We start from the raw sequence: 24,868 nt of genomic DNA on the forward strand, positions 1-24,868 counted from the left end.
CTAGAGAGGAAATTGTTGAGGCCTTGACAGAAATCTTTGGATCCTCACTGTCTTCAGGTGATGTCCCGGAGGACTGGAGAATAGCCAATGTTGTTCCTTTGTTTAAGAAGGGTAGCAAGGATAATCCAGGGAACTACAAGCTGGTGAGCCTTTTGTCAGTGATAGGGAAATTACTGGAGAGAATTCTTTGAGACAGGATCTACTCCCATTTGGAAGCAAATGGACGTATTAGTGAAAGGCAGCATGGTTTTGTGAAGGGGAGGTTGTGTCTCACTAACTTGGTAGAGTTTTTTGAAGAGGTCACAAAGATGATTGATGCAGGTAGGGCAGTGGATGTTGTCTATATGGACTTCAGTAAGGCCTTTGACAAGGTCCCTCATGGTAGACTGGTACAAAAGGTGAAGTCACACGGGATCAGGGGTGAGCTGGCAAGGTGGATACACAACTGGCTAGGTCATAGAAGGCAGAGAGTAGCAATGGAAGGATGCTGTTCTAATTGGAGAGCTGTGACCAGTGGTGTTCCACAGGGATCAGTGCTGGGACCTTTGCTGTTTGTCGTGTATATAAATGATTTGGAGGAAAATGTAACTGGTCTGATTAGTAAGTTTGCAGACGACACAAATGTTGGTGGAATTGCGGATAGCGATGAGGACTGTCAGAGGATACAGCAGGATTTAGATTGTTTGGAGACTTGGGCGGAGAGATGGCAGATGGAGTTTAATCCGGACAAATGTGAGGTAATGCATTTTGGAAGGTCTAATGCAGGTAGGGAATATACAGTGAATGGTAGAACCCTCAAGAGTATTGAAAGTCAGAGAGATCTAGGTGTACAGGTCCACAGGTCACTGAAAGGGGCAACACAGGTGGAGAATGTAGTCAAGAAGGCATAAGGCATGCTTGCCTTCATTGGCCGGGGCATTGAGTATAAGAATTGGCAAGTCATGTTGCAGCTGTATAGAACCTTAGTTAGGCCACACTTGGAGTATAGTGTTCAATACTGGTTGCCACACTACAAGAAGGATGTGGAGGCTTTAGAGAGGGTGCAGAAGAGATTTACCAGGATGTTGCCTGGTATGGAGGGCATTAGCTATGAGGAGCGGTTTAATAAACTTGGTTTGTTCTCACTGGAACGACGGAGGTTGAGGGGCGACCTGATAGAGGTCTACAAAATTATGAGGGGCATAGACAGAGTGGATAGTCAGAGACATTTCCCCAGAGTAGAACATAGAACATAGAACATTACAGCGCAGTACAGGCCCTTCGGCCCTCGATGTTGCGCCGACTTGTGAAACCACTCTAAAGCCCATCTACACTATTCCCTTATCGTCCATATGTCTATCCAATGACCATTTGAATGCCCTTAGTGTTGGCGAGTCCACTACTGTTGCAGGCAGGGCATTCCACACCCTTACTACTCTCTGAGTAAAGAACCTACCTCTGACATCTGTCTTTTATCTATCTCCCCTCAATTTAAAGCTATGGCCCCTCGTGCTAGACATCACCATCGGAGGAAGAAGGCTCTCACTGTCCACCCTATCCAATCCTCTGATCATCTTGTTGCCTCAATTAAGTCACCTCTTAACCTTCTTCTCTCTAATGAAAACAGCCTCAAGTCCCTCAGCCTTTCCTCAAAAGATCTTCCCTCCATACCAGGCAACATTATGGTAAATTCCTCTGCACCCTTTCCAATGCTTCCAAATCCTTCCTATAATGCGGCGACCAGAATTGCACGCAATACTCCAAATGCGGCCGCAACAGAGTTTTGTACAGCTGCAACATGACCTCATGGCTCCGGAACTCAATCCTTCTACCAATAAGAGTGAACACACCGTACGCCTTCTTACCAACCCTCTGAACCTGGGTGGCAACTTTCAGGGATCTATGTACATGGGCACCGAGGGTAGAGGGGTCGATTACTAGGGGGCATAGGTTTAAGGTGCGAGGGGCAAGGTTTAGAGTAGATGTACAAGACAAATGTTTTTACACAGAGGGTAGTGGGTTCCTGGAACATGCTGCCGGAGGAGGTGGTGGAAGCAGGGACGATAGTGACATTTAAGGGGCATCTTGGAAAATACATGAATAGGATGGGAATAGAGGGATACGGACCCAGGAAGTGTCGAAGATTGTAGTTTAGTCGGGCAGCGTGGTCGGCACGGGCTTGGAGGGCCGAAGGGCCTGTTCCTGTGCTGTACTTTTCTTTGTTCTTTGTTCTTGTTCCAAGTGCCAAGGGGCAGTGCTGGGGGTGCGGCGGGGGGGGCGGGGGGCGCGTGCGGAGGGGTTCCAGGTGAACATATGTGCATCAGGGCGGCCTTTAAAAATGGTGCCCTGGTCTTTGAAAAACTCCGTTGCTGGCGGGTTGGGCTCAAAGAGGTTCAAAGCCACTTTTCCTGCCCGTGCTAAACAAAGCTAAATTCCATTATATAATGTTAGTTTCAACTCGTTCATCTTCTGCTATCTTCTGCTTGTACTCGTGACTACATGCAGAACATTAAATATAAAACAGGCAATATTGATTCAGTTGCTCATTTTGCAATCATTTCCAATTGGGAGAGATTAATCACTTTCCAGCATTAGCTGCAGTCAAAATTATCCCCAGTGTGATTAAAGTAAATAATATTTCCTCCAGTTGCTTGTACCTCATGTCAAAAGTTTATGTCTAATGGTCCTTGTATCAATATAAAGTGCTTGAAATTAAGCGTTGACACATACTTACCTTTGTTTGATCTTTTTATTAACAATACATTTCATTTCTTGCCCCAGAGAACATTATCTCCTCCTGCCACTTGATCAGCCATGAGCAAAGCTCATTGATGTTTACTGAAGCATTAGATAATAGAGGTATCTGGTGTAAACACTTTCTGTTTTAGATGGAGCGTGTAATGCAAGCACCTCCTGCCATAGACAGGAGATATTTGAAGTCTTGTAACGAGCATTTCCAAACAGTTAATTAAGATAATTCCCAGATTCTTTCTGCTGCTTATGTACAGCGTTGAATGGGGGTGGAATGCGTATGGTCTGGTAATACAAAACGGGCAAGACCAATGGGCAGGTTCTTTAACACGCCCCCAGATTCTATTTTCAGCTGAAGTCTGGCGATAATATCAGGTCTTGGAAGACTTCACCTTATGACCTGCAAGTTCTGCTGCTATTTCTCTTTCCTCTTCAAAAGATCGCAAGATCGTACAAAATAGCAGCAGAAGTTGGCCACATGGCCCCTCTGCTATTCAATAATAATCTTTATTGTCACAAGTAGGCATACATTAACATACAATGAAGTTGCTGTGAAAAGCCCCTCGTCGCCACATTCCGGCACCTGTTCAGGTACATCGAGGGAGAATTCAGAATGTCCAAATTACCTAACAGCATGACTTTCGGGACTTATGGGAGGAAACCGGAGCACCCGGAGGAAACCCACGCAGTGACCCAAGCCGGGAATCGAACCTGGGACCCTGGAGCTATGAAGCAACAGTGCTACCCACTGTGCTATCTTGCTACCCATAAGATCATGGTCGATCTGATTGTGACCTTAACTCCACTTTCTTGCCAGTCCCACAAAACCCTTGACTTCCAAATGTCCAGCACAATAAGACCGGGGTTTTCTGTGGGCTGAAACAGCTCATTTCTTTTCCTCTAGTAACGTCTTCTTCTGCTAGAATAATATGCATACAGAGGCAATAATTAATACACCGTGGGCAGGAAGGCTCATTTGGGTATTTGTCTTTAACTGATGCTCATATTAAGCCCATTGCAAACAAAGAAACATTTCTAATGGAAGGTCTCTATAGTTTCCTGCCAGTCATCCGTACCACTCCAACTATTAACCCATCTCACACAAACCTGGTATCCTATACCCACTCCAACAGGGGGCCAATACCTAGTCCAGCTGGTCAACCGTATCTACACCAACTGGTGCTCCATACTCACTGGTCAGTCAGCTATACCCACACTGGTTGGTGTCCAGATCTCACACCAACTGGTCATCTTTACCCATTGCTAAGTGATGATTGTGTTTTTGAACGGGACTGGAGAGCTGCGGGGTACCAAACCAGCATCATGCTCGTGGCCAGATAAAGGCTGACCCATGTCAGACTACCTCGGGAATCATCAAAGTAAATGTAGAGAGGCATTGAAGATCGCAAGAGAGAGAGATTGTGGGGGGGAGTGGGAGGCGGCAGCTTTGATTATCTTCATAGGGTTGGAGAAGCAGTGCTGTTCCACTAGACCCTACAAAAACAAAATCCAAATTACCATGGCTGAGTCTCGATCCCTCCTCTGTCACCTGTGGTGAGGATCAGAGTAAGAATGGTGCATGTTCTGACCATTTCCAACCTGAAATGGCAATCAGGTTGATTTTCATATTGAGGTGGTCTTACCCCCCTGAAACAGGCAGGTACTTTGGAGCCCGCTAGTAGGGCTCTTTCAAAATGATCACGGCCTCTTTGTCCGTGTTAACCAAACAGTAAGGCTGCTGACTCCAATTTGAGGCTTCCACCTTATTTAAAATAAAAACTGGCCTCCATTAATCCAGATTAGTCCACAAAGGAATTTCAGAAACACGCATAATATGTTAATTCACCACACCACTATGTATTAATGTAACTTAATGTGCACATTAGCTCTAAGATGCAGAGGAATTTTATCCACCAAGAGTTTCATGCTTGTCTGATTAATAATAGTCATAGTTTCCAAAAGTAATTGATTGTGTGAAATGTATTTCAAACTCTTGTCATGGTGGTGCACCACATAAATATATATACATGGGGTTATTTATGTCTTTTTAAGATGTTTGTAGTTCAGATTTGCTCAAACGTTTGGTGAGGGAATTAGGTTTTCTGATATGTGACAATGCAGTGAGCAGAGGGATAGTGAATATAATTGTGGGGATAGTTCTCAGTGCAAATGTTATAGGCCCGAGAGCCTCAAGCACAAAATTGAAACTGTACAGTGCAGCAATAAGGGAGAGCAATAAACAGCTGGAGGTGTTGTCCTTTGGATGAAATGTTAAACTTAAGACCCATCTGCCCTCTCAGGTGGATGTAAAAGATACAAGACGCTGTTATGTTGAAGAGCAGGAGAGCAGGGGCTGGTTTAGCACAGGGCTAAGTCGCTGGTTTTGAAAGCAGACTAAGGCAGGCCAGCAGCACGGTTCAATTCCCGTACCAGCCTCCCCGAACAGGCGCCGGAATGTGGCGACTAGGGGCTTTTCACAGTAACTTCATTTGAAGCTACTTCACTTGTGCCAATAAGCGATTTTCATTTCATTTCTCCACGGCATTTGGTCAATATTTACACCTCAGTCGATATTCCAAAAACAGAATCCCTCTGGTCATTATCACATTCTTTTTAATGGGAGCTTGGTGTCTGCATATTGGCTGCTGTGCTTTCTACTTTATAACTGTGAATACACATCAAAAGTATTCCATTAGTTCTGAACTTTTTTCGGACACGACAGACAGCATGGGCCCTTTCCCCCAAAATGGCAAAGTGTCAGGTTCAGTCAGGAGACTGAAGTGTGGACAGCCTGTGGTGCAGTGGTTAGCACTGCTGCCTCACGGCGCCGAGGACCCGGATTTGATCTCAGCCCCAGGTCACTGTCCATGTGGGGTTTGCACATTCGCCCCATGTCTGCATGGGTCTCACCCCCACAAACCAAAGATGTGCAGGGTAGGTGGATTGGCCACGCTAAATTGTCCCTTAATTGGAAAAATGTAATTTCTCCCCAGAGAAATCGGCAGCTTTCCCAACGAGATCTTCCCACACTTTTGCCGTTTTGTGAAGGGGTGTGTTTTATGTGCCGTCATTGTGAGGGCCTGGGCCTAAACACATCTGGAAGCCCGGCTTCACATAGATTGGGATGCGATTTTTAAAGGGCATCTCAAACTCAAAAGTGAAATTAGAGATTCCCCCTTCCCCCAGACATCGGGACCCCTCCCTCATTGATATCAAGTTCCACCCCCCCGCCCCCCCGCAACAAACATATGTTGCTGTCATGAACCCCCCCCCCCAACTAAACATAGATTGTTGGCATCGGGTCATTGTGGCCCTCGCAATGGGTTGCCCTAAATGCGCTGCCCATTCAGGCCATGTCCTCTCTTCAGGCCCTGCCAACCTGCCAGTTTCTTGGTGGGGTCAAGAGGTCTACAGTTGTCTTCAAAAGGGGTTTAAAACAACTAGTAAACAAGCAAAGGTCTTATAGTATCCATATACTTTTCAGATCAGTGGGCAGACTTGAAATCTTTATTTGGGGCACCCCAGGTGTGGATGGTTCTTGGGGACTTACCCTTTTGTTTTAAATTTTTCTGTGTTTTCTCATCGACATAGCTAGTTTACACCTGGAGCTGGAAAGGTTTGAACTCTCAGACTGGTTATACATCACATGATGCATAGTGAGTAAAAGCTGGCTGGCATTTCCTTCAGCTGCTTTGATTGGCCCTCTCACAACCATGTGTTCGCTGTTAATTTAACAGTGAACGTGGAGGCGGCCTAATAATTGGCTGCCACCTGTAAAATTAAGCCAGCGAGCCACTACTGATGTGTGCGAACTCAGAACCTGGGAATAGCCCACATAAAAACATTGGAGCTTGAGAAATGAGAGCTAGAGTGGATCAAGCGGCTGCTTGAACAGATTCAATATGACTGGACCTCAGCTTCAACTCCACTTTCCTGCCCCTCCCCCTCCCCCTAGCTGATGAACATCTCAGCGGTAAATGTATTCAATGATGGAGCATCCACAATCCTCTGGGGTAAAGAATTCCAAAGTTCTTTGAGTGAAGAATTTTCTCCTCATCTCAGTCCTAAACGATTGGGTTCCTGATGCCCAGAGGAAAATTCAGCCCTCAGTACCCCAGACAGAAACAGTATTCTGAGAAAGCTCTGTGCATTTGAACCCAGAAATAGATTTGAAAAGCATGTTCATTGTGTTCATTATATCTGAAAGTGACTTTGCGCCACTTGCAGCTTCTGGCCTCATCAAAGCTTCTTCAACATGGCTTCTGTAACAGCTACACATGCTTAGGACTCTGAAACTTCCAGCTGACAATATAGGTGTCCAGCTTTATTTCAGGAGATGCTTTGTTTCAAACAGTAATAAATACAACATAAGTCTGTTTCAATTGTCATTAAAGTTTCTCAGCGGTTGAGAGATGGTACCATCCACCAGTGTAAGGAGTGCAGTGAGGAAGCAAGTTGGACTATTCACTTCACTTGCTTTGAGATATCACTACTGTGATAATATGTGTATTGTAAGAATAATGAAGGGTTAACAATTTACTGTTACTACATCCAACCATCAGATGGCGATCAAGCGCATACACGTGGATCACGGGATACTCTTTACTTAGGGAATAGGTTGTTAGGCAGGATATTGAGTAGTCGTGTTTGTTATCAGGAGCTCTGAATTTGGTATCATAGTTTTAGTCAACCTGTAATCTTTTATACCTTAGCAAGCAATATGAATCTAGTTATTTTGCAGTGTAAATAAATTAGCTTTGTTCAAAACCGTGAATGAAAATAATTTTCAAAGCGTTTATTTAACAGACAACTGGATGGATTTGGATTTGTTTATTGTCACGTGTACCGAGGTACAGTGAAAAGTATTTTTCTGCGTGCAGCTCAAACAGGTCATTTGGTACATGAAAGGAAAAGAAAATACATAATAGGGCAACACAAGGTCCACAATGTAAATACCTAGAAACCGGCATCAGGTGAAGCACACAGGAGTGTAGTATTAATCACGTCAGTCTATAAGAGGGTTGTTTAGGAGTCTGGTAACAGCAGCGAAGAAGCTGTTTTTCAGTCTGTTTGTGTGTATTCTCAGACTTTTGTATCTCCTGCCCAATGGAAGAAGTTGGAAGAGTGAGTAAGCCGGGTGGGAGGGGTCTATGATTATGCTGCCTGCTTTCCCAAGGCAGCAGGCGGTGTAGATAGAGTCAATGGATGGGAGGTGGTTCATGTGATGGACTGGGCAGTGTTCACGACTCTCTGATGTTTCTTGCGGTCTTGGGCTGAGCAGTTGCCATACCAGGCTGTGATGCAGCCAGATAGGATGCTTTCTATGGTGCACCTGTAAAAGTCGGTAAGAGTCAGTGTGGACATGTCTTAGTTTCCTGAGGAAGTATAGGCGCTGTTGCACTTTCTCTTGGTGGTAGTGCGATGTGGGTGGACCAGGACAGATTTTTGGTGATGTGCACACCAGGAATTTGAAACTGCTAACCATCTCCACCTCGGCCCCGTTGATGCTGACAGGAGTGTGTACAGTACCTTGCTTTCTGTAGTGAATGATCAGCTCTTTAGTTTTCCTGACATTGTGGGAGAAATTGTCGTCATTACACCACTCCACTAGGTTCTCAATCTCCACCCTGTATTCTGATTCGTCGTTGTTCGAGATCCGACCCTCTGTGGTCGTGTCATCAGCAAACTTGTAGAGGGAGGTGGAACCAAATTTTGCCATGCAGTTGTGAGTGTATAGCGATATAGTAGGGGGCTATGTACGCAGCCTTGTGGGGCCCCGATATTGAGGACTATCATGGAGGAGTTGTTGTTGTTTATTCTTACTGATTGTGGTCTATGGGTCAGAAAGTTGAGGATCCAGTTGCAGAGTGAGGTGCCAAGTCCTAGGTTTTGGAGCTATGATATGAACTTGGCTGGGATTATGGTGTTGAAGGCGGAGCTGTAGTCAATAAATAGGAGTCTGGTGTAGGAGTCCTTGGTGTCGATATGCTCCAGATTAGTGTAAGGCCAGGGAGATGGCGTCTGCTGTGGACTGGTTGCAGTGGTATGCAAATTGCAGTGGATCTAGGCATCCTGGGAGTATGGAGCTGATGTGCTTCATGACCAATCTCTTGAAGCACTTCATTATGATTGATGTCTGGGCCACCAGACAGTAGTCATTGAGGCATGTTGCCTTGTTCTTCTTTGGCACTGGTATGATGGTGGTCTTCTTGAAGCAGGTGGGGAACTCGGAGCGGAGTAGGGACAGGTTGAAGATGTCCGCAAACACATCTGCCAGCTGGTCCACGCATGCTCTGAGTGCATGACTAGGGACCCCGTCCAGACCCGTCGTCTTCCGAGGGTTCACTTTTAGGAAGGCCGATCTGACTTTGGACGCTGTGACGGTGGGTATGGGTGTGTCCAGGGTGCTGGGGCAGTCAACAGCGGATTGATGCTTTCCTGCTCAAACCCAGCATCAAATGCATTGAGTTCATCGGGGAGGGGTGCGCAGCTACCGGAGATATTGCTCAGCTTCGCTTTGTAGCCAGTTATGTTGTTTAGGCCTTGCCACAACCGACGAGAATCTGTAACGCTAGTCTGTGACTCTAGCTTGGTCTGATATTGTCTCTTGGCATCCCGGATGGCTTTGCGGAGGTTGTACCTGGATTTCTTGTATAGGTCAGGGTCGCTTGACTTGAACGCATCAGACCTGTCCTTCAATAGGGAGCCAATCTCCTGATTAAGCCATGGTTGGGGAACGTAGGTACTGATTTCTTTGGCACGCAGTCGTCCACACATTTGCTGATGAAGTCTGTGACGGTGGTGGCATACTCATTTAGGTTGATCGCTAAGTTCTTAAATATGGACAGTCCACTGTCTCCAAGCAGTCACGTAGGAGCTCTTCTGTTTCCTCGGACCAGCACTGCACTCCCTTCTTAGCCGGATTCTCCCGCTTAAGTTTCTACTTGTATGCCGGGTGAAGGAGCACCGTCTTGTGGTCTGATTTTCCAAAGTGCGTCGGGGGATGGAACGGTAGACTGTTGAAAGTATCTATGCTTTGACGGAACTTGCAGAAGTTCAACAAATTATGTGGAGCATTCCTGTAACAATGATTGTAACCATACACAATGGCTAATCCAGTTTTATCACTATTGGCGCATATGTCCATCCTTTTAATTTAAATTGTGCGACACCTCACAACCAGAAATTCCCTGGGGGTCAGGTGTATAACTGGCCAGTGTTGAAGAGTTTACAATCTTCTATTGTTATAATAGTGTACTGGGAAGGCAGATTTTCATACTTTATGCAAGCATATCAGCTGACCTTTCAAAAACAAAACTCTGAGTAATTTTTAACCCCTACATTTTCAGTCCAATATGACAGCAGACAAAGTTACCAGAAGATACAGAACTGCAGTTAAACTTGGTTAAAACAGCGTTCTACATTGAAGTCACTCTGTTCTTAAATCACTATGGTGCATGTTAAGCTTTCTTTGAGTATACCCTGAATTGACATGATAATGTAAAATGTTAGAATAAAATTTATGAAAAATAAAGAAAATAAACACTTTCTGGCACTCTTCAAGATCACTGGACACCTTACCGTGCTTTATAGCCAAATGAAGTATTTTTCGATGTCTAGCTTGCCATTCTCTTGCCCTCACTGGGTAGTATCCAGATTTGCATAGTTAAGTGAGCAGTTAGCCTCACTTAAATATGTCTGCACCAGAGTCTCAAAAGGCCAGGGATTGAACAACGGTGCCTGGGAGACCTTGCCATGGCGCTGCTTAGCACTGGTCCAAACGGCAGCTCAGGGGGGATCTCCCAGTCTACTGGAGGTCCCCTGCATTGTCAGGCTCGGGGAAGGGTGGTACCCTGGCACTCCTGCTGCCACTTGGGCATCTTGGCACTGGCACCATGGCACTGCCACCCAGGAAGTGCCAGTTTGGCACTGCCAAGGTGTGCCGGTTGCTTGTGATGGGGATTGGGCCCGGGGTTGCCCTTTATGAGGTAGTGTGAGGGGGGCTTGAGGACCTCCTAACAAGTAAATTGGGGTCTGGAGGCTGTGATGGGGGTCGAGAGATGGGGGCGGCATTTAAAAATGGAGCCCCGATCGCTCCCTGTACTGACAAGCTGAGCTTGTATGTGCAGGAAATGAAGGTAAGTGCGGCTTCGGCAGGCGTTCCTCGCCAAGGTCAGAAAAAAATGGAGGCCGGAATTCTTGGGTCATTGCGATTCAATTCTACCGCCGGCAATGAATGGTGCATGGCCGAGAAACACGCAGCAGGCGGACCCGAGATTCCCACCCAGAGCCCCTTTTGATAGCGGGGTCATTCTCGGTGCTGCAGGAGTCCAAAATGGGACTGTTTTTTCTTGTTAAATCCTGCCCAAAGTAATTGCACCTATATAGCAGCCCTGTGCAGGATGCTTGCACAGGCAGCACAGAGATAATCTCCAAATAATCTATTTTTGCAGTGTTGGTTGAGGGATAAAGATCGGCAAGGTCACTGCAGGAACTCCTCTACTCTTTGACTCTTAACACAGAACAATTTATGTGCAACTGAGAGGACACGGGCCTGTTTACACTCAAGGCAACAACCTCTGATGGTCCAGAATTTCCTCTGTACTGTAACGTAAATCATATGCTCAAGTCCTTTAGTGGGGCCATTCAAGTTTCTGACCCAGAAACAAGAATACTATCATTGAGGTAAGGATAATGATTAAAAGGCCAATATTTAACAGCCCCAAACCCTCTTTATTCCAATGATTCTCATTAATATATGATATAACTTCTCCCACACTCTACAGGGCAGTGGGAATTTGACACCAACAGAAAATAAATTGAACAGTGTATATAACTGGTCATCAACACAACAGCATATTTGCACTTGTTTTCTTTATTCTTTTCAGTGATGCAGGCATCACTGACAAGGCAGTTGTTGCCCATTGCTAATGATGCTGGCTGTATCACAATTACTGAGACTTGCTTTATATTCCAGATTTATTTATTGAGTTAAAATTCCACCAGCTGTCCTGGTGGGATTTGAACCCCTGTCCTCGAAGCATTAGCTTGGGCCTCTGGGTTACTGGTCCAGTGACAGTACCACAATGCCACCATCGCCCCATACATTCACTGCGAGTTAGAATAAACCCAAGGTGTGTTGTGAGGAAAAGGTTCTGAAATAAATCATGATTCCTGAATCTGATGCGTCCCTTCATGTCTTTTTCGATCTTCTTGTCCTTATGTTAGGTAGCTCTTTGGAAGATGCTAACATTGTGGTTATCTTTGCTTTTCTTCCTGGGCTCTGTTATAGCCCTTCAATATTGATTGTCAATGCTGAAATATACCATCCCCTCCTCTTCATTTGAAGAGGATCATAGGAGCTGTTTTCCTCCTTTTCCTCCTCAAACTGTATCATGAGCCTTTGTTGAATAACTCAGCCATTATGTTGTATGTCAAAAGCATCACCTATGTCGATATGAACATGCAAATTGTGTATTGTGCAGTGTCTGATTTTTTACAAAAGATTACCTCCCAAGATATTGAACTCTTCTTAGAATGTAGACATAAGCGGACAATGGACATCATTTTCAAGCAGAATGCTGTGCAGAGACATCGATAGTCTACCAAGTTGACTTTATTTTCAGCTGACTGATAAAGGAATATGTGGTTGATATCTGAATGTGTTAAATACCATGATGTATAACAGTACAGGAGTCTTGATTGATACATTTCCAAAATTGGAGAATTTGGTTGACTTAGCACAGGACCCTTGGTGCTCAGAAATTAGGATATAAGAAACATGAGCTGGAGTGGGCATTGTATGTTAAGTAATGGGTTAAGAGTTAAGTAATGCATTAAGAGACATTGCAATTAGTTGTCTCATTTATGTTAAGTATCCAATGATTGACACTGATATGTAAAGGGGCTTCAGGTGGCCCTTGGGTCAGGTGGTGTGTTGTTAGAGTTTTGTGCAGAGGCTGTGGAAGTGAAATAAATGGTGTTTGGTGAAAAGGAACAGGACTTTTGACTCTTCATACAACGGTAACTAAAACGTATAACATTGTAGACCCTTGAGCCTGCTCCACTAGTCACGAAGATCATAGCTATTCTTCTGCTCAACTCCACCTTCCTGTACTTTTTCAACATCCCTTGATTTTCTTGATATCAAAAGTTTTTCGACCTCTCTCTTGAATATATTCAACAATGCAGCATCCACAGTTCTCTGGGGTAAAAAATTCCAAAGATGCACAACCCTTTGAGTGAAGAAACATTTGTTCATCTCAGTCCTAAATGTTTGACCCTTTATTATGAGATTGTGACTCTTCGTTCTAGATTCCCCAGCCAGATTAAACATTTTCTCAGCATCTAGCCTGTCAAACCCCTTAAGAATTTTAAACGTTTCAATGAGGCCACCTCTCATTTTTCCAAACTTTAGAGATCTAAATCTCTAATCTTTTATAATCCCCTCATAGGATAGACCTGTCATCCCGGGAATCATTGTAGTAAACCTTTGTTGCATTTCCTCCAAGGTATTGATATCCTTCCTTAGGTAAGGAGATCAAAGTAATACACAGTACTGTAGGTGTGATTTCACCAGGGCCTTCTATAATTGCAGTAAGACTTATTTACTCTTACACTCCAATACCCCTGCATTACAGATTCCTTTAAGCTTTTCTTGTGGCTTGCTGTATTTCCACATTAACTTTCTGTGATTCAATGAATACCAACATTTCCCAGGCTCTCACCATATTCTGCTTTTCTATTTTACCTACCAGAGTAGATATATTCCATCTGTCATATTCCTGCCTACCCGCTGAACCGGTTGATATTTATTTGCAGCCCCTTTGTAGCTTCCTTTCAGATTACTTTCCCTCCTATCTTTGTATCATCACCACACTTGGATATCTTACATTCAGCCCTCTAATCTAAATCATTGATATAAATTGTAAATAGGTAAGGCCCAAGCACTGATTCCTTGTGGTATCCCACTAGTTGCAGCCTACTAACCTGAAAATGGCCCGTTTATTCCTCCCCTTTGCATTCTGTCCATTGACTAATTCTCCATCCATGCTTGTTTTTGTAACCCTCATCATACAATGAAGGAATTCAGACAGCTAACAAATTTTATAATACCTGCATGATACCATGTTATTGATCACTCAGCTATCAGATGAATGTAACATGGGTTACTTGTTGTAAATTATGTCATTGTGACACATTTGAAATGTTCAGTGTCATGTCTACATTCCATAAATTTGAAGAGAAATAGAGTTCAAAATCTTATCTGGTATTAATTAAAATGGAGTTTCACAGATAACCCGTGAAAAGTTAAAATTCTATAATTATGTTCACATTTTCACAGATGATTACGTCTGCATCTAATGTTAAGGATGCCTCTCTGGGCACAGGCCCATTGTGGATACGGAGGAAGTGGATGAATCAAAAAGTTTGAATAGCCAATATTGAAGGAGCAGAGCAGAATATCAGCTGATGAGAGAGAACAGACACTTTCAGAACAGAACCACCTCAGAAAAGGCACATGACATCAAATGCAAAGGAGGAAAGGACATGGTGGTGGAAATTCAACTTTAAATTTTCAAACCCACGCTCTGAATCAAGAGACAAGGGGGTCGGAAAAACTCCTGTAAAAGCTGGAAATACACAGAATCACAGAATGCCCATCAGTATCTGAAAAGGGAAAATATAGGTTAACATTTTGAATGTGAGGACAGGAGGGTGGCAATCCAAAACGGTTAATTATTTTTTCTCTCCCTGATTGATGCTTGACTTTCTGAGTATTTCCAACAATTTCTGGTTATGTTTCAGATTTCCAGCAACCACAGCTTTTGATGCTAATAAACTGCCTGCCTTGTGGCAACTGCATGACGGTGTTATCTATAATGCAGTATGTAGCAAAGTTAATTAACGGCCCAGTTATTCAGTCCTGGACTACACTGATCTGCCACAAGCTACTATTCCTTTTACAGAGGATAGTAATCTTACAGTCAGAAGTCAATGGAGCAAATTGGCTGGGGACGCAGAAAAACAAAGTTGTTTAACTTTCCTCTGGAAAGTCTATTTTAAAGAAAACTTAAATTCTCATCCTAATCATTCTTTGGCAATTATACTGAGCTGTATAGGCATTGGGAATGTGTACAGAAACGTAGTCAGAAAACGGCCACTGTCAATTCATAGGGTTCCAGCCAAACAGTAAAACTATACTCACCCACTTGATTCCCAAGAATTATTAGGATGCCAATATTCTGAAAGTTTAGTGATGTTATGAAGTGGTACTGCTTTACTGCAAATCTGGAATCAAAACCCAACTTGGCTCTAGAGCAAAGCAAAGTGTGACTGCCTGGAAGATGTAGGTGTACAAATTTGCATCAGGAACCTGTATGTACACCCTGCTTGATATTCAGATTTATTCAAGTCAATTTTTTTTTTTAGTTTATTTTTTCTTTATAAATTTAGAGTACCCAATTCATTTTTTCTAATTAAGGGGCAATTTAGCGTGTTCAATCCACCTACACTGCACATCTTTTGGATTGTGGGGGCGAAACCCACGCAAACACGGGGAGAATGTGCAAACTGCACACGGACAGTGACTCAGAGCCGGGATCGAACCTGGGACCTCAGCGCCGTGAGACTGCAGTGCTACCACTGTGCCACCGTGCTGCCCCTATTCAAGTCAATTTAACTGAACACTGGCCAGGGCACCTGATTTGATCCCATCCGAGATACATTTGTATCCGTGGACTCGGCCTGTTTGGTTCTAAATGTAGCACCATGTTAAAGTTGGATTGCAAAGTGCTGGTGGCTCAATTGGGACCCTGGACACAATGTTAAAGCCCTCCTGTTATTAACGTAAATGGTGATGGAGGAACAGACAATATTGGCAGCGAGCCCTGCTTTTACAGGCAATCAAGTGGGTAGGGGTCAGTAGGTGAGTATAGTTTCACTGTTTGGCTGGAACCCTATGAAACAACAGTATAACTTCAGTATATATGAAGCTTTAAGCTGCTGTTCCTAGGCTACATGAACATTAAGCACAAGCACATGAGTCTCCAACTGTTGGTGAAATTACTTTTCTATTATTTGAAAAGTTAAAACGGCACAATAATGCAATCCTGAAACCCACCTTTTCCAAAGTAGTCTCTTCTCGTCAATGGCAAGCTTGGAACAGAGGAGCAGGAGCACACCAATCGGCCCATTGAGCATGCTCTGCCATTCATTTAAACCCGTCATTTTTAAACTCAGGGTCACGGACCATGGGTGGGTGGTGGGCAGGTGTCGGGTGGGTGGTGGGCGGGTGTCAGGAGGGTCCCGGAGCGATCGGTAGGTGTGTTCCCGATCGTGGAAAGAAGTGCCCAACAGCCGCGACCAGCTTTTAAAAATGCTGGCTGCAACCGGCTTTCAAAAATGCCAGCCATGCCGCACATGCATGCTCGCTCAGCTGGATGTAGCAGAAGTACGCTGCACCACGTATCGACGGCCTCAGGACTATGCTTGAGGCCCGCTCCCGATGCTCCATGCCCGGCCGGCTGAGTTCCCGATGGCGTGGGACACATGTGGTCTCACCCGTCGGGAACTCGGTGTGGTGGCTGTGGACTCAGTCCAGCGCTGCCACAGTTGGGGGAGGGCCGATCCGCGGGCAGGGGGGGGGACAATATTCAGGGGTTGGGGGCACTGTTAGAGGGGTTGGTCCGGGGCTCGAGAGCCGGCCGAAGGGGGGCCACTATTTCGCGGGCCAGGTCCATGAGCGGCCGCCGCCACATGTGTGACGGCACGGCCACTGCAGGCCGCCGCTGTGCACATCTGCGGCCACGGACCTGGTAATTCTCAGAAGCGTATCGGCAGCTAGAGCCGGGTGCTCCATGCTGCCGGCATGCTAGCCCCCCAGCAAAATGGGGAATTGGTGGCCGTTTTGCGCCAGTTTTTCTGGCGCAAAACGGCACAGTTCCCACACTGGCGTGGAGACATAGCCCCAGTATTGGAGAACTCAGCCCATGGTTTCTTAAGGCGGCTGCTTTGTTAATTGTGCCAATGGAAATCAGAATGCAAAGCCCATGTGCTATATGCAGGGAAGTACTGGTAAATGGAATTAAAACCTTCAAAACTTCATAGCGATTTGGAGGACAAACCTCCATTTTTCAAAGGATGCAGCGAGAACTTAAATCATCAGCTGAAGTCCTGAGCAGATATGCAACATTGAATGACAAAGCAAGTGAGATCGTGAGGATCAAGCAGGGTCACCCATCGCATTATTGGTAAGGAATAATGGCGGGCTGCGAAGGTCGGTCGGCGTGGGTCACGAAGGTTGGCTGGCATGGGTCGCGAAGGTTGGCCATTATGGTCCCGTAGGTCAGCCAGTGTGTGTCCTGAAGGTCGGCCAGTTGGCAAAAGTGGGTCCCGGGGGAAAAAGTTTGAAAACCTTGGATTCAGATCATGGCTGATTATCTCCCTCCACGCTACTTTGACAACCCTATCCCCCTTGTCAATTGATTTAAAGCAAAAAGTACAAAGGATACCGGAGGTCTGCAGAGGGATTTGGATAGGTTAAGTGAATGGGCTAGGGTCTGGCAGATGGAATACAATGTTGACAAATGTGAGGTTATCCATTTTGATAGGAATAACAGCAAAAGGGATTATTATATAAATGATAAAATATTAAAACATGCTGCTGTGCAGAGAGACCTGGGTGTGCTAGTGCATGAGTCGCAAAAAGTTGGTTTACAGGTGCAACAGGTGATTAAGAAGGCAAATGGAAATTTGTCCTTCATTGCTGGAGGGATTGAGTTTAAGACTAGGGAGGTTAAGCTGCAATTGTATAAGGTGTTAGTGAGGCCACACCTGGAGTATTGTGTTCAGGTTTGGTCTCCTTACCTGAGAAAGGACGTACTGGCGCTGGAGGGTGTGCAGAGGAGATTCACTAGGTTAATCCCAGAGCTGAAGGGGTTGGATTACGAGGAGAGGTTGAGTAGACTGGGACTGTACTCATTGGAATTTAGAAGGATGAGGTTGGATCTTATAGAAACATATAAAATTATGAAGGGAATAGATTGGATAGATGCGGGGAGGTTGTTTCCACTGGCAGGTGAAAGCAGAACTAGGGGGCATAGCCTCAAAATAAGGGGAAGTAGATTTAGGACTGAGTTTAGGAGGAACTTCTTCACCCAAAGGGTTATGAATCTATGGAATTCCTTGCCCAGTGAAGCAGTTGAGGCTCCTTCATTAAATGTTTTTAAGATAAAGATAGATAGTTTTTTGAAGAATAAAGGGATTAAGGGTTATGGTGTTCGGGCCGAAAAGATCAGCCATGATCTCATTGAATGGCGGAGCAGGCTCGAGGGGCCAGATGGCCTACTCCTGCTCCACGTTATTATTCCACGAGCATCCAGAAATTTGTCGACTTCTGTCTTGAACACGCTCAAGGATTGAACTTCCGGGGCTCTCTGGGGTAGAGGATTCCAAAGATTCGCCGCTCCCTGAGTGAAGAAATTGCTCCTCATCTCAGTCTGAGTCTGTGTCGCCTGCTCCCTCACATTGTTACAGTGCAGGGAGATGGAGATAAACACCAGCCAGGCAGCATTACTGGCCAGCTTCGTGGACTCATAGTTACATCCCAGTCTGGTCTGTTTGTGCAGTTCATGGGCGCTGTTCTACCCTTGGACTGCCAGCGGTGGTGGGGTGGATGTCTGTCAATCGGTCTGAAACCAGGAACAATTTCGCTTGTGGCACCAAACCACTGGTGGGGGCTGTTGACTCTGGCACACAGGATCCTGACAGACCAAAATAAACAGAAAAACAGCTGAGCGGATATTACTGGCCCTTAATTTAAACATCCCCGAGCCTGCCAAAAACACAGCGAACGAGTGAACTTGCTGCAGGAACGCAGCCGTGGTGTTAATCTCGGAAGTGGCGACTACAATATCGGACAAGCAGTTTGACACTTGTTTGTGTCCTCTCGGAATTCAGGCCAATCCCGGTTCCCAGCAGATGGACATCAGTAAAGTCACATCAGTCCTGTATTTAACCCCCCCTCCCCTCTCTCTTGTCTTCCCCAAGTTGCCTGAAGCGCATAAAAATAACTAGCTGCAAATAAATCTCCTAAAATAAGTGAGGGCTGAGCTGAGAGCCAGCCATGGTATTTATTTGCTATCGACACCACATATCCCACTCGAGAGCAAGGTTGCTCGCTGTGTGCTGGGAGACAAAACCTTTATTCCCGTCGGCTCTGGGGTTTAATCCACTCGGAACTGGAAGTGACAACTGCCCTGTGCATGGGCATTATTAAGGTACCGGAACCAGTCGCACACAGCTCCTCGCCCGTCTTAAAGCACAGCATGTTGACATGCAAAATCCTCTGCACCCCCACACACACATTTACCATCCCGCACAGGGACTCATTCAACTAACCAACTTCATGCACACACACATACTCAAACACACACATACACTCACAAACACACTCACTCACACAAACACACACTCAAACTTAAACACTCACACACTCAGGCTCACTCACAAACACCCACCCACAAACACACACACTCATAAACACTCACACACATTTATCATCCCACACAGGTGCTCATTCAACTAACCAACTTCATGCACACACAGTCACAAACACTTACACAAATACACACTCACAAAGACTGACACAAATACACACTCACAAACACACAGACACTCACACTCACATTCACAAACACACATACACACACACTCATGCCATTCAATGCACTGGTACCAGCCAAAGCACTACAAATATTAACATCATACACACACACACATCAATTCCACCCTGTACACAGATACACACCCAACTAACATATAAACACCAACTCCAAGTACACAAACACAACATTTAATGTGCGCAAATAAGGGCACACAATGTACTCTAGGTGGGGGATTCAATGGGCGTGATTCTCCGCTCCCGCGCCGATTGGGAGAATCCCCTGGCACGCCATTTTCCCCGCGACGCCGGTCCGACGCCCTCCCGCGATGCACCCAAGCGGCGAGAACGGTCCCATCAAGTTCTGCGCGGCGCAGGCCGGAGAATCGCCCGGGACACCCAAAATGGTGATTCTCCGCTACACCCGCTATTCTCCAGCCCAGATGGGCCGAGCGGCCTGCCCAAAACGATGGCTTCCCTCCGGCGCCATCTGTGTGGGGGCGAGGAGGGTTCTTTCACCGGGGTTGCACTCAAAAGGGGTCTGGCCCGCGATCGGTGCCCACCGATCGACGTGCCGGCCTCTCTGAAGGAGAACCTCCTTTCCTCCGCATCCCGCAAGATCCATCCGACATTTTCTTGCGGGGCGGCCTCGGGGAGGACGGCAACCGCGCATGCGATGCCAGATAGGCGGCGGATGACGCAGCGCCACTTTTATGCGGCGCCAATGCCCGGCGTGCGCTGACGACGCTGCTTTAGCGACACGCCCCCCGAGTTTCTCGCGGCCCCGATCCTAGCCCATTTTCGGGCCCTGAATCGATTGAGATCGGGGCCATTTTGCGCCCTCGTGAACCTCAACGGCGTTCACGACGGCGTCGGCACTTAGTCGCGGGAGCGGAGAATCGCGCCCTCAATGTCTATCGCCAGCAGTGATTTGGTTAGTACCACTACTGACTAGACTGGCCAAGTCTTGAAGGACAAACCTGCAGACAGAATTTTGGGGGATGGCGAAAGAACCAACAGGAAGCAAAATCCTACTTAATCCCACTTTCATTGATGTACCTGTTGCAGATGAACTTGCCCAAGGCATTATTGGTGGGACTGACCACCACACAGCCCTTTAAAAAGAAAAATCATTTGTAGGATGTGGGTGTCCCTGGCTAGGCCAGCATGTTACCCATCCCTAGTTGCCCTTCAGAAGCAACTAGGGACTAGAACCTGGTGTAAGACTTCTTACTGTGCCCTTCAGAAGGTGGTGGTGAGCTGTCTTCTTGAGCCGCTGCAGTCCCTGAGGTGTAGGTAGACCCACCGTGCTGTTAGGGAGGGAATGTCAGGAATATGGCCAAGCGACGGTAAAGGAATGGCAGTATATTCCCAAGTCAGGATAGTGAGTGACTTGAAAGGGAACTTCCAAGTGTTGGGTTCCTAAGTATCTGCTGTCCTTCAACATGGTAGTGGTTGTGGATTTGGTAGATGCTGTCTAAGGAGCCCTATTGAGTTCCTGCAGTGTGTCTTATAGATGGTAGACGCGGCTGCTACTGTGCACGGTGGTGGAGGGAGTGAATGTTTGTAGAAGGGGGAGCAATCAAGCAGGCTGTTTTGTCCTAAATGGTGTTGAGCTTCTTGAGTGTTGTTGGACCTGCATTCATCCAGGCAAGTGGGGTGCATTCCATTACACTCCTGACTTGTGTCTTGTAGATAGTGGACAGGCGTTGGGGAGTCTGGAGGTGAGTTACCTGCCGCAGGATTCCTAGCCTTTGATTTGCTCTGGTAGCCACAGTATTTATGTGTCTAGTCCAGTTCTGTTTTTGGTCAATGGTAATCCCCAAGAAGTTGATAGTGTGGAGACAACATCTTGTCTGCACACAGAGAGCACCTTCTATTTTTTGTGTGTCACCACTACTGTTCTAATTGGGAGAGGTTTAGATCTAGAACTGCAAAATTGGAGAATCATGATGGATTGTGTGCCATTAGCAACAACAGAATAGTATTTACCACCTGTAACGTCATGCCTGGCATAAGCTCACTCCACCATTACCAACAAGCCAGGCAACCAATCTTGGTTCAGTGAGAAGTGTAGAAGAGCAACGATAGACATACCTGAAAATTAGGTGCTTTGTTGCCAACCTGGTGAAACCACACAAGATGATAGGTATAGTGTCTCAATATTAGAAACCTCAGGAGTGGGTCCATGCCAGATTTTGGATATTGCTGGTTTATGGGTCTGGCGGTTCAGTCCAGTTCAAGTTGGGTCAAAGGCCATTTGGAACACTCTTTGCGCAGGAAAAGTCAGGTGCACAAAGGCGATGGCGAGTCGGTGTTGCACCTGGCCAACACAACACTTAGCCCAACAAGCTGTCTTAAGTTATTTTGCTCTTCAAATAACACTGGAAATTCTTGCATGGCCGCTTAAAAATATCTGGCTTTTATTCATCACTGGTTTTCAGACAGCTGGGTTTGAGATACTGTAGCTGTATATGCATGCCAGAGAGCAGAAGCAGCATGCTGTGAACTGAGCTAAATAATCCCACAACCAACAGACCAAAGGTTTGTACTCCTGTCATCCAGTTGCGAATGATGAAGACAATGAAACAAGTAATGGGAGGACGGGGCTCCACAAACATCCCCTTTCTCAACGATGGCAGAGCCCAACACATGAGCACAATAGGCAAGCCTGAAAGTTCCCGAACCATCTTCAATCAGAAATACTGAGTAGATGATCCATCTTGGCCTCCTCCTGAGGTTCACACTATCACACATATCAGTTTTCAGCCAATCCGATTCATTCCATGCAATATCAAAAAGTGACTGATTGCACAAAATATAGAAAAGGCTATGGGTCTCAACCACATCCCGGCTGTAACACTGATGAACTGCCCTCCAGAGCTAGCTGTATCTTTAGCTAAACTGTTCCAGTACATTGACATTTAACTGAGAAAGTGGAATATTGCCCAGGCATGCCCTTTCCACAAAAGACAGGATAAATCTAACCCTGCCAACTATCACCCCATCAGCCTACTCTTTATCTTCACCAATGCAAAGGAAGATGCTACTGACAGCATTCTCAAGTGGCACTTACTCGTGAATAACCTGCTCACTGATGCTCGGTTTGAGACTTGTCAGACCTCATTGCAACCTTTGTTCAATAAGAGCTGAATTTAAGAGGTGAGGATGGCCTTTGACACCAATGCAGAATTTGACTATGTGGGGCATGAGAGTAAAATTGAAGTAATTAGAGATTAGGGGGAAAGCTTATAATTAGCAGAATGGTTGTGGTTGTGGTTGTCAGAGGCCAATAATCTCAGTCTTGGGATGTACCTCCAGAGTTCCTCAGGGCAGTGTCCCAGGTTCAACCGTTGTCAGCTACATCATCAGCGGCCTTCCCTTCAGGTCAGAAGTTGGAATGCTTGCTGATGACTGCACAGTGTTTCATTCCCGTCACAATTTCTCCGGAACGAAAGCAGGCAATGTCCACAAGCAGCAGGAACTGAATGACATCCAGTCTTGGGCTAAGAAGTGAAAAGTAACATTTGCGCCACAAAGTGCCAGGCAATGACCTCTTCAACAACAATGAGTCTATTTACCTCTCCTCGGCATTCAATGGTGTTACCATCATCAAATCTCCCACCATCAACATCCTGGGTGTCACCATTGACCAGAAACTTCAGAGGACCAGCCACATGAATACTGTGGCTACAAAATCAGATGAGACTGAATATCGTGCAGTGCGTGCCGTACTTCCTGACTCCCCACAATGCCAACCCAACATCTACAGATGTAATACCCCCAACTTGCCTTGTTGGGTGCAGCTCCAACAGCAATCAAGAAACGTGGCACCATTCAGGACAAATCAATCCCATTGCTCGGCACCCCCTTAAGCATTCACTCCCTCCACCACTGGGACAAATCATAGAACTTACAGCGCAGAAGGAGGCCATTTGGCCCATCGAGTCTGCACCGTCCCTTGGAAAGAGCACCCCACCCAAGCCTACGGCTCCACCCTATCCCAGTAACCCAACCTAATCCTTTTTGGACACTAAGGGCAATTTAGCATGGCCAATCCACCTAACCTGCACATTTTTGGACTGTGGGAGGAAACCGGAGCACCCGGTGGAAACCCACGCAGACACGGGGAGAACGTGCAGACTCCGCACAGACAGTGACCCAAGCCGGGAATCGAACCTGGGACCCTGCAGCTATGAAGCAACTGTGCTAACCACTGTGCTACCGTGCTGCAGCAACTCGCTAAGACTTCCTCCGCAGCACTGCCCGCCATCTAGAAGGACAAGATCAACAGATTGATGGGAACATCACCACCTTCCAGGTTTCCCTCCAAGTCCCACATCATGCTGAGTTGGAGCTGGACCACTGTTCGTACATCCTCGCTGCCTCAACAATTCCGCTACTTCCCCACCCACCCACTCAGCCAACAGCGCTGCGGGTGTACCGACACCACAAGGGCAGAAGGCAGTTCGCCACCACGATGCCAAGAATGAATAAGTAAAACTTTAAAAGTACCCTGCGCAATACAGCAGCTGTTAGAAAGTGACGATCCTCTCCTGATCCACATGTAGTTGTCTCGGGCAGTCAACGGCAAAAGATGTCAGATTTTCCTGTTAGAGGTCACAGGCTTTACGGGCGGCGATACTGGTTTCCCCGTCGTGATTTGGTAACCAATTTAATCCCCCCCCCCCCCCCCCCCCTCTCCCCGTTATTAAAACCAACCTCCACAGCATTGCTGGATAAGGACAAACAGGCACTCACCGCCTCTGCCAGGGTTACGATGCACAGCATCAGGAAGACATGCCTGAGACTTGGCACCGGGCTGGGCATTCTGCGGAGAGCCATTCTCGCCACATTCGTTTCCCCTGGTGTTGAGGACTGAACTGAGTCTTGAGCGTCGCCTCGGGCCACGCCTCATGACCGCCCCGGGGGCTCCGCCTCCCGCCTCAGGTCCGGATAACCGACCTGATTTCATTAACCGGCGAAGGGCACAAGCGACGGGGCGACCTCCCTCTCTCGCAGGCTGGCAGAGTCAGTGAGCGGCGGTGGTCTTCAGGTAGAAAAAGGGGACCGACCCCTCCTCTTGTCGCGGCATCCACCCCCCCCCCCACCACGTCCAAGCGCTCGGATCAAGTCCTTTGCCTCCGGCCGCTTCCCGTTTGCAGAATTCCAGATGGAGAATAATGCCCGGGAATGGTACTGAGCGGTGAGCTGCGCTCGCTGGACTAACCCGCATCACCGCCAGATCCGGTAAGTGTCCTCGGTAAGGCCAGGTCGCAGCACTCCAATCAGGGTTTATTCCACCTGTCGCTGCTCGCCACCCAGTAACTGGACACTGACAACCTGTCAGCAGCAGAGCGAGAGAGAACCAGAGTGCAAAGGGGGACCATTCGGCCTATCCTGACTGTTAATTCAACCTTTTCTCTGTAACCATGCACCCCCCCCCCCCCCAAAAAAATGTGTATCCAATTCCCA

At 46.5% G+C, this 24,868-nt stretch overlaps 2 protein-coding genes across 2 annotated transcripts in view; one reads left to right on the forward strand and one right to left on the reverse strand.

Moving 5' to 3' along the window:
- The window catches only part of LOC140389655 (uncharacterized), a 152,087-nt gene extending 127,729 nt beyond the window's left edge, over positions 1-24,358 (reverse strand). The window contains exon 1 of the mRNA XM_072473984.1: positions 24,155-24,358. Within this exon, the coding sequence (XP_072330085.1) occupies positions 24,155-24,238 (84 nt within the window). The 5' untranslated portion in view covers positions 24,239-24,358. The remainder of the gene's footprint in view (positions 1-24,154) is intronic.
- A 133-nt stretch (positions 24,359-24,491) lies between these two features.
- The window catches only part of LOC140389020 (uncharacterized), a 278,261-nt gene continuing 277,884 nt past the window's right edge, over positions 24,492-24,868 (forward strand). Inside the window, exon 1 of the mRNA XM_072473187.1 lies at positions 24,492-24,643. The gene's annotated coding sequence lies outside the window, so the exon portion shown is untranslated. The remainder of the gene's footprint in view (positions 24,644-24,868) is intronic.

This window comes from Scyliorhinus torazame, chromosome 14 (genome assembly GCF_047496885.1).
Source record: "Scyliorhinus torazame isolate Kashiwa2021f chromosome 14, sScyTor2.1, whole genome shotgun sequence".
Classification (NCBI taxonomy): Eukaryota; Metazoa; Chordata; class Chondrichthyes; order Carcharhiniformes; family Scyliorhinidae; genus Scyliorhinus; species Scyliorhinus torazame.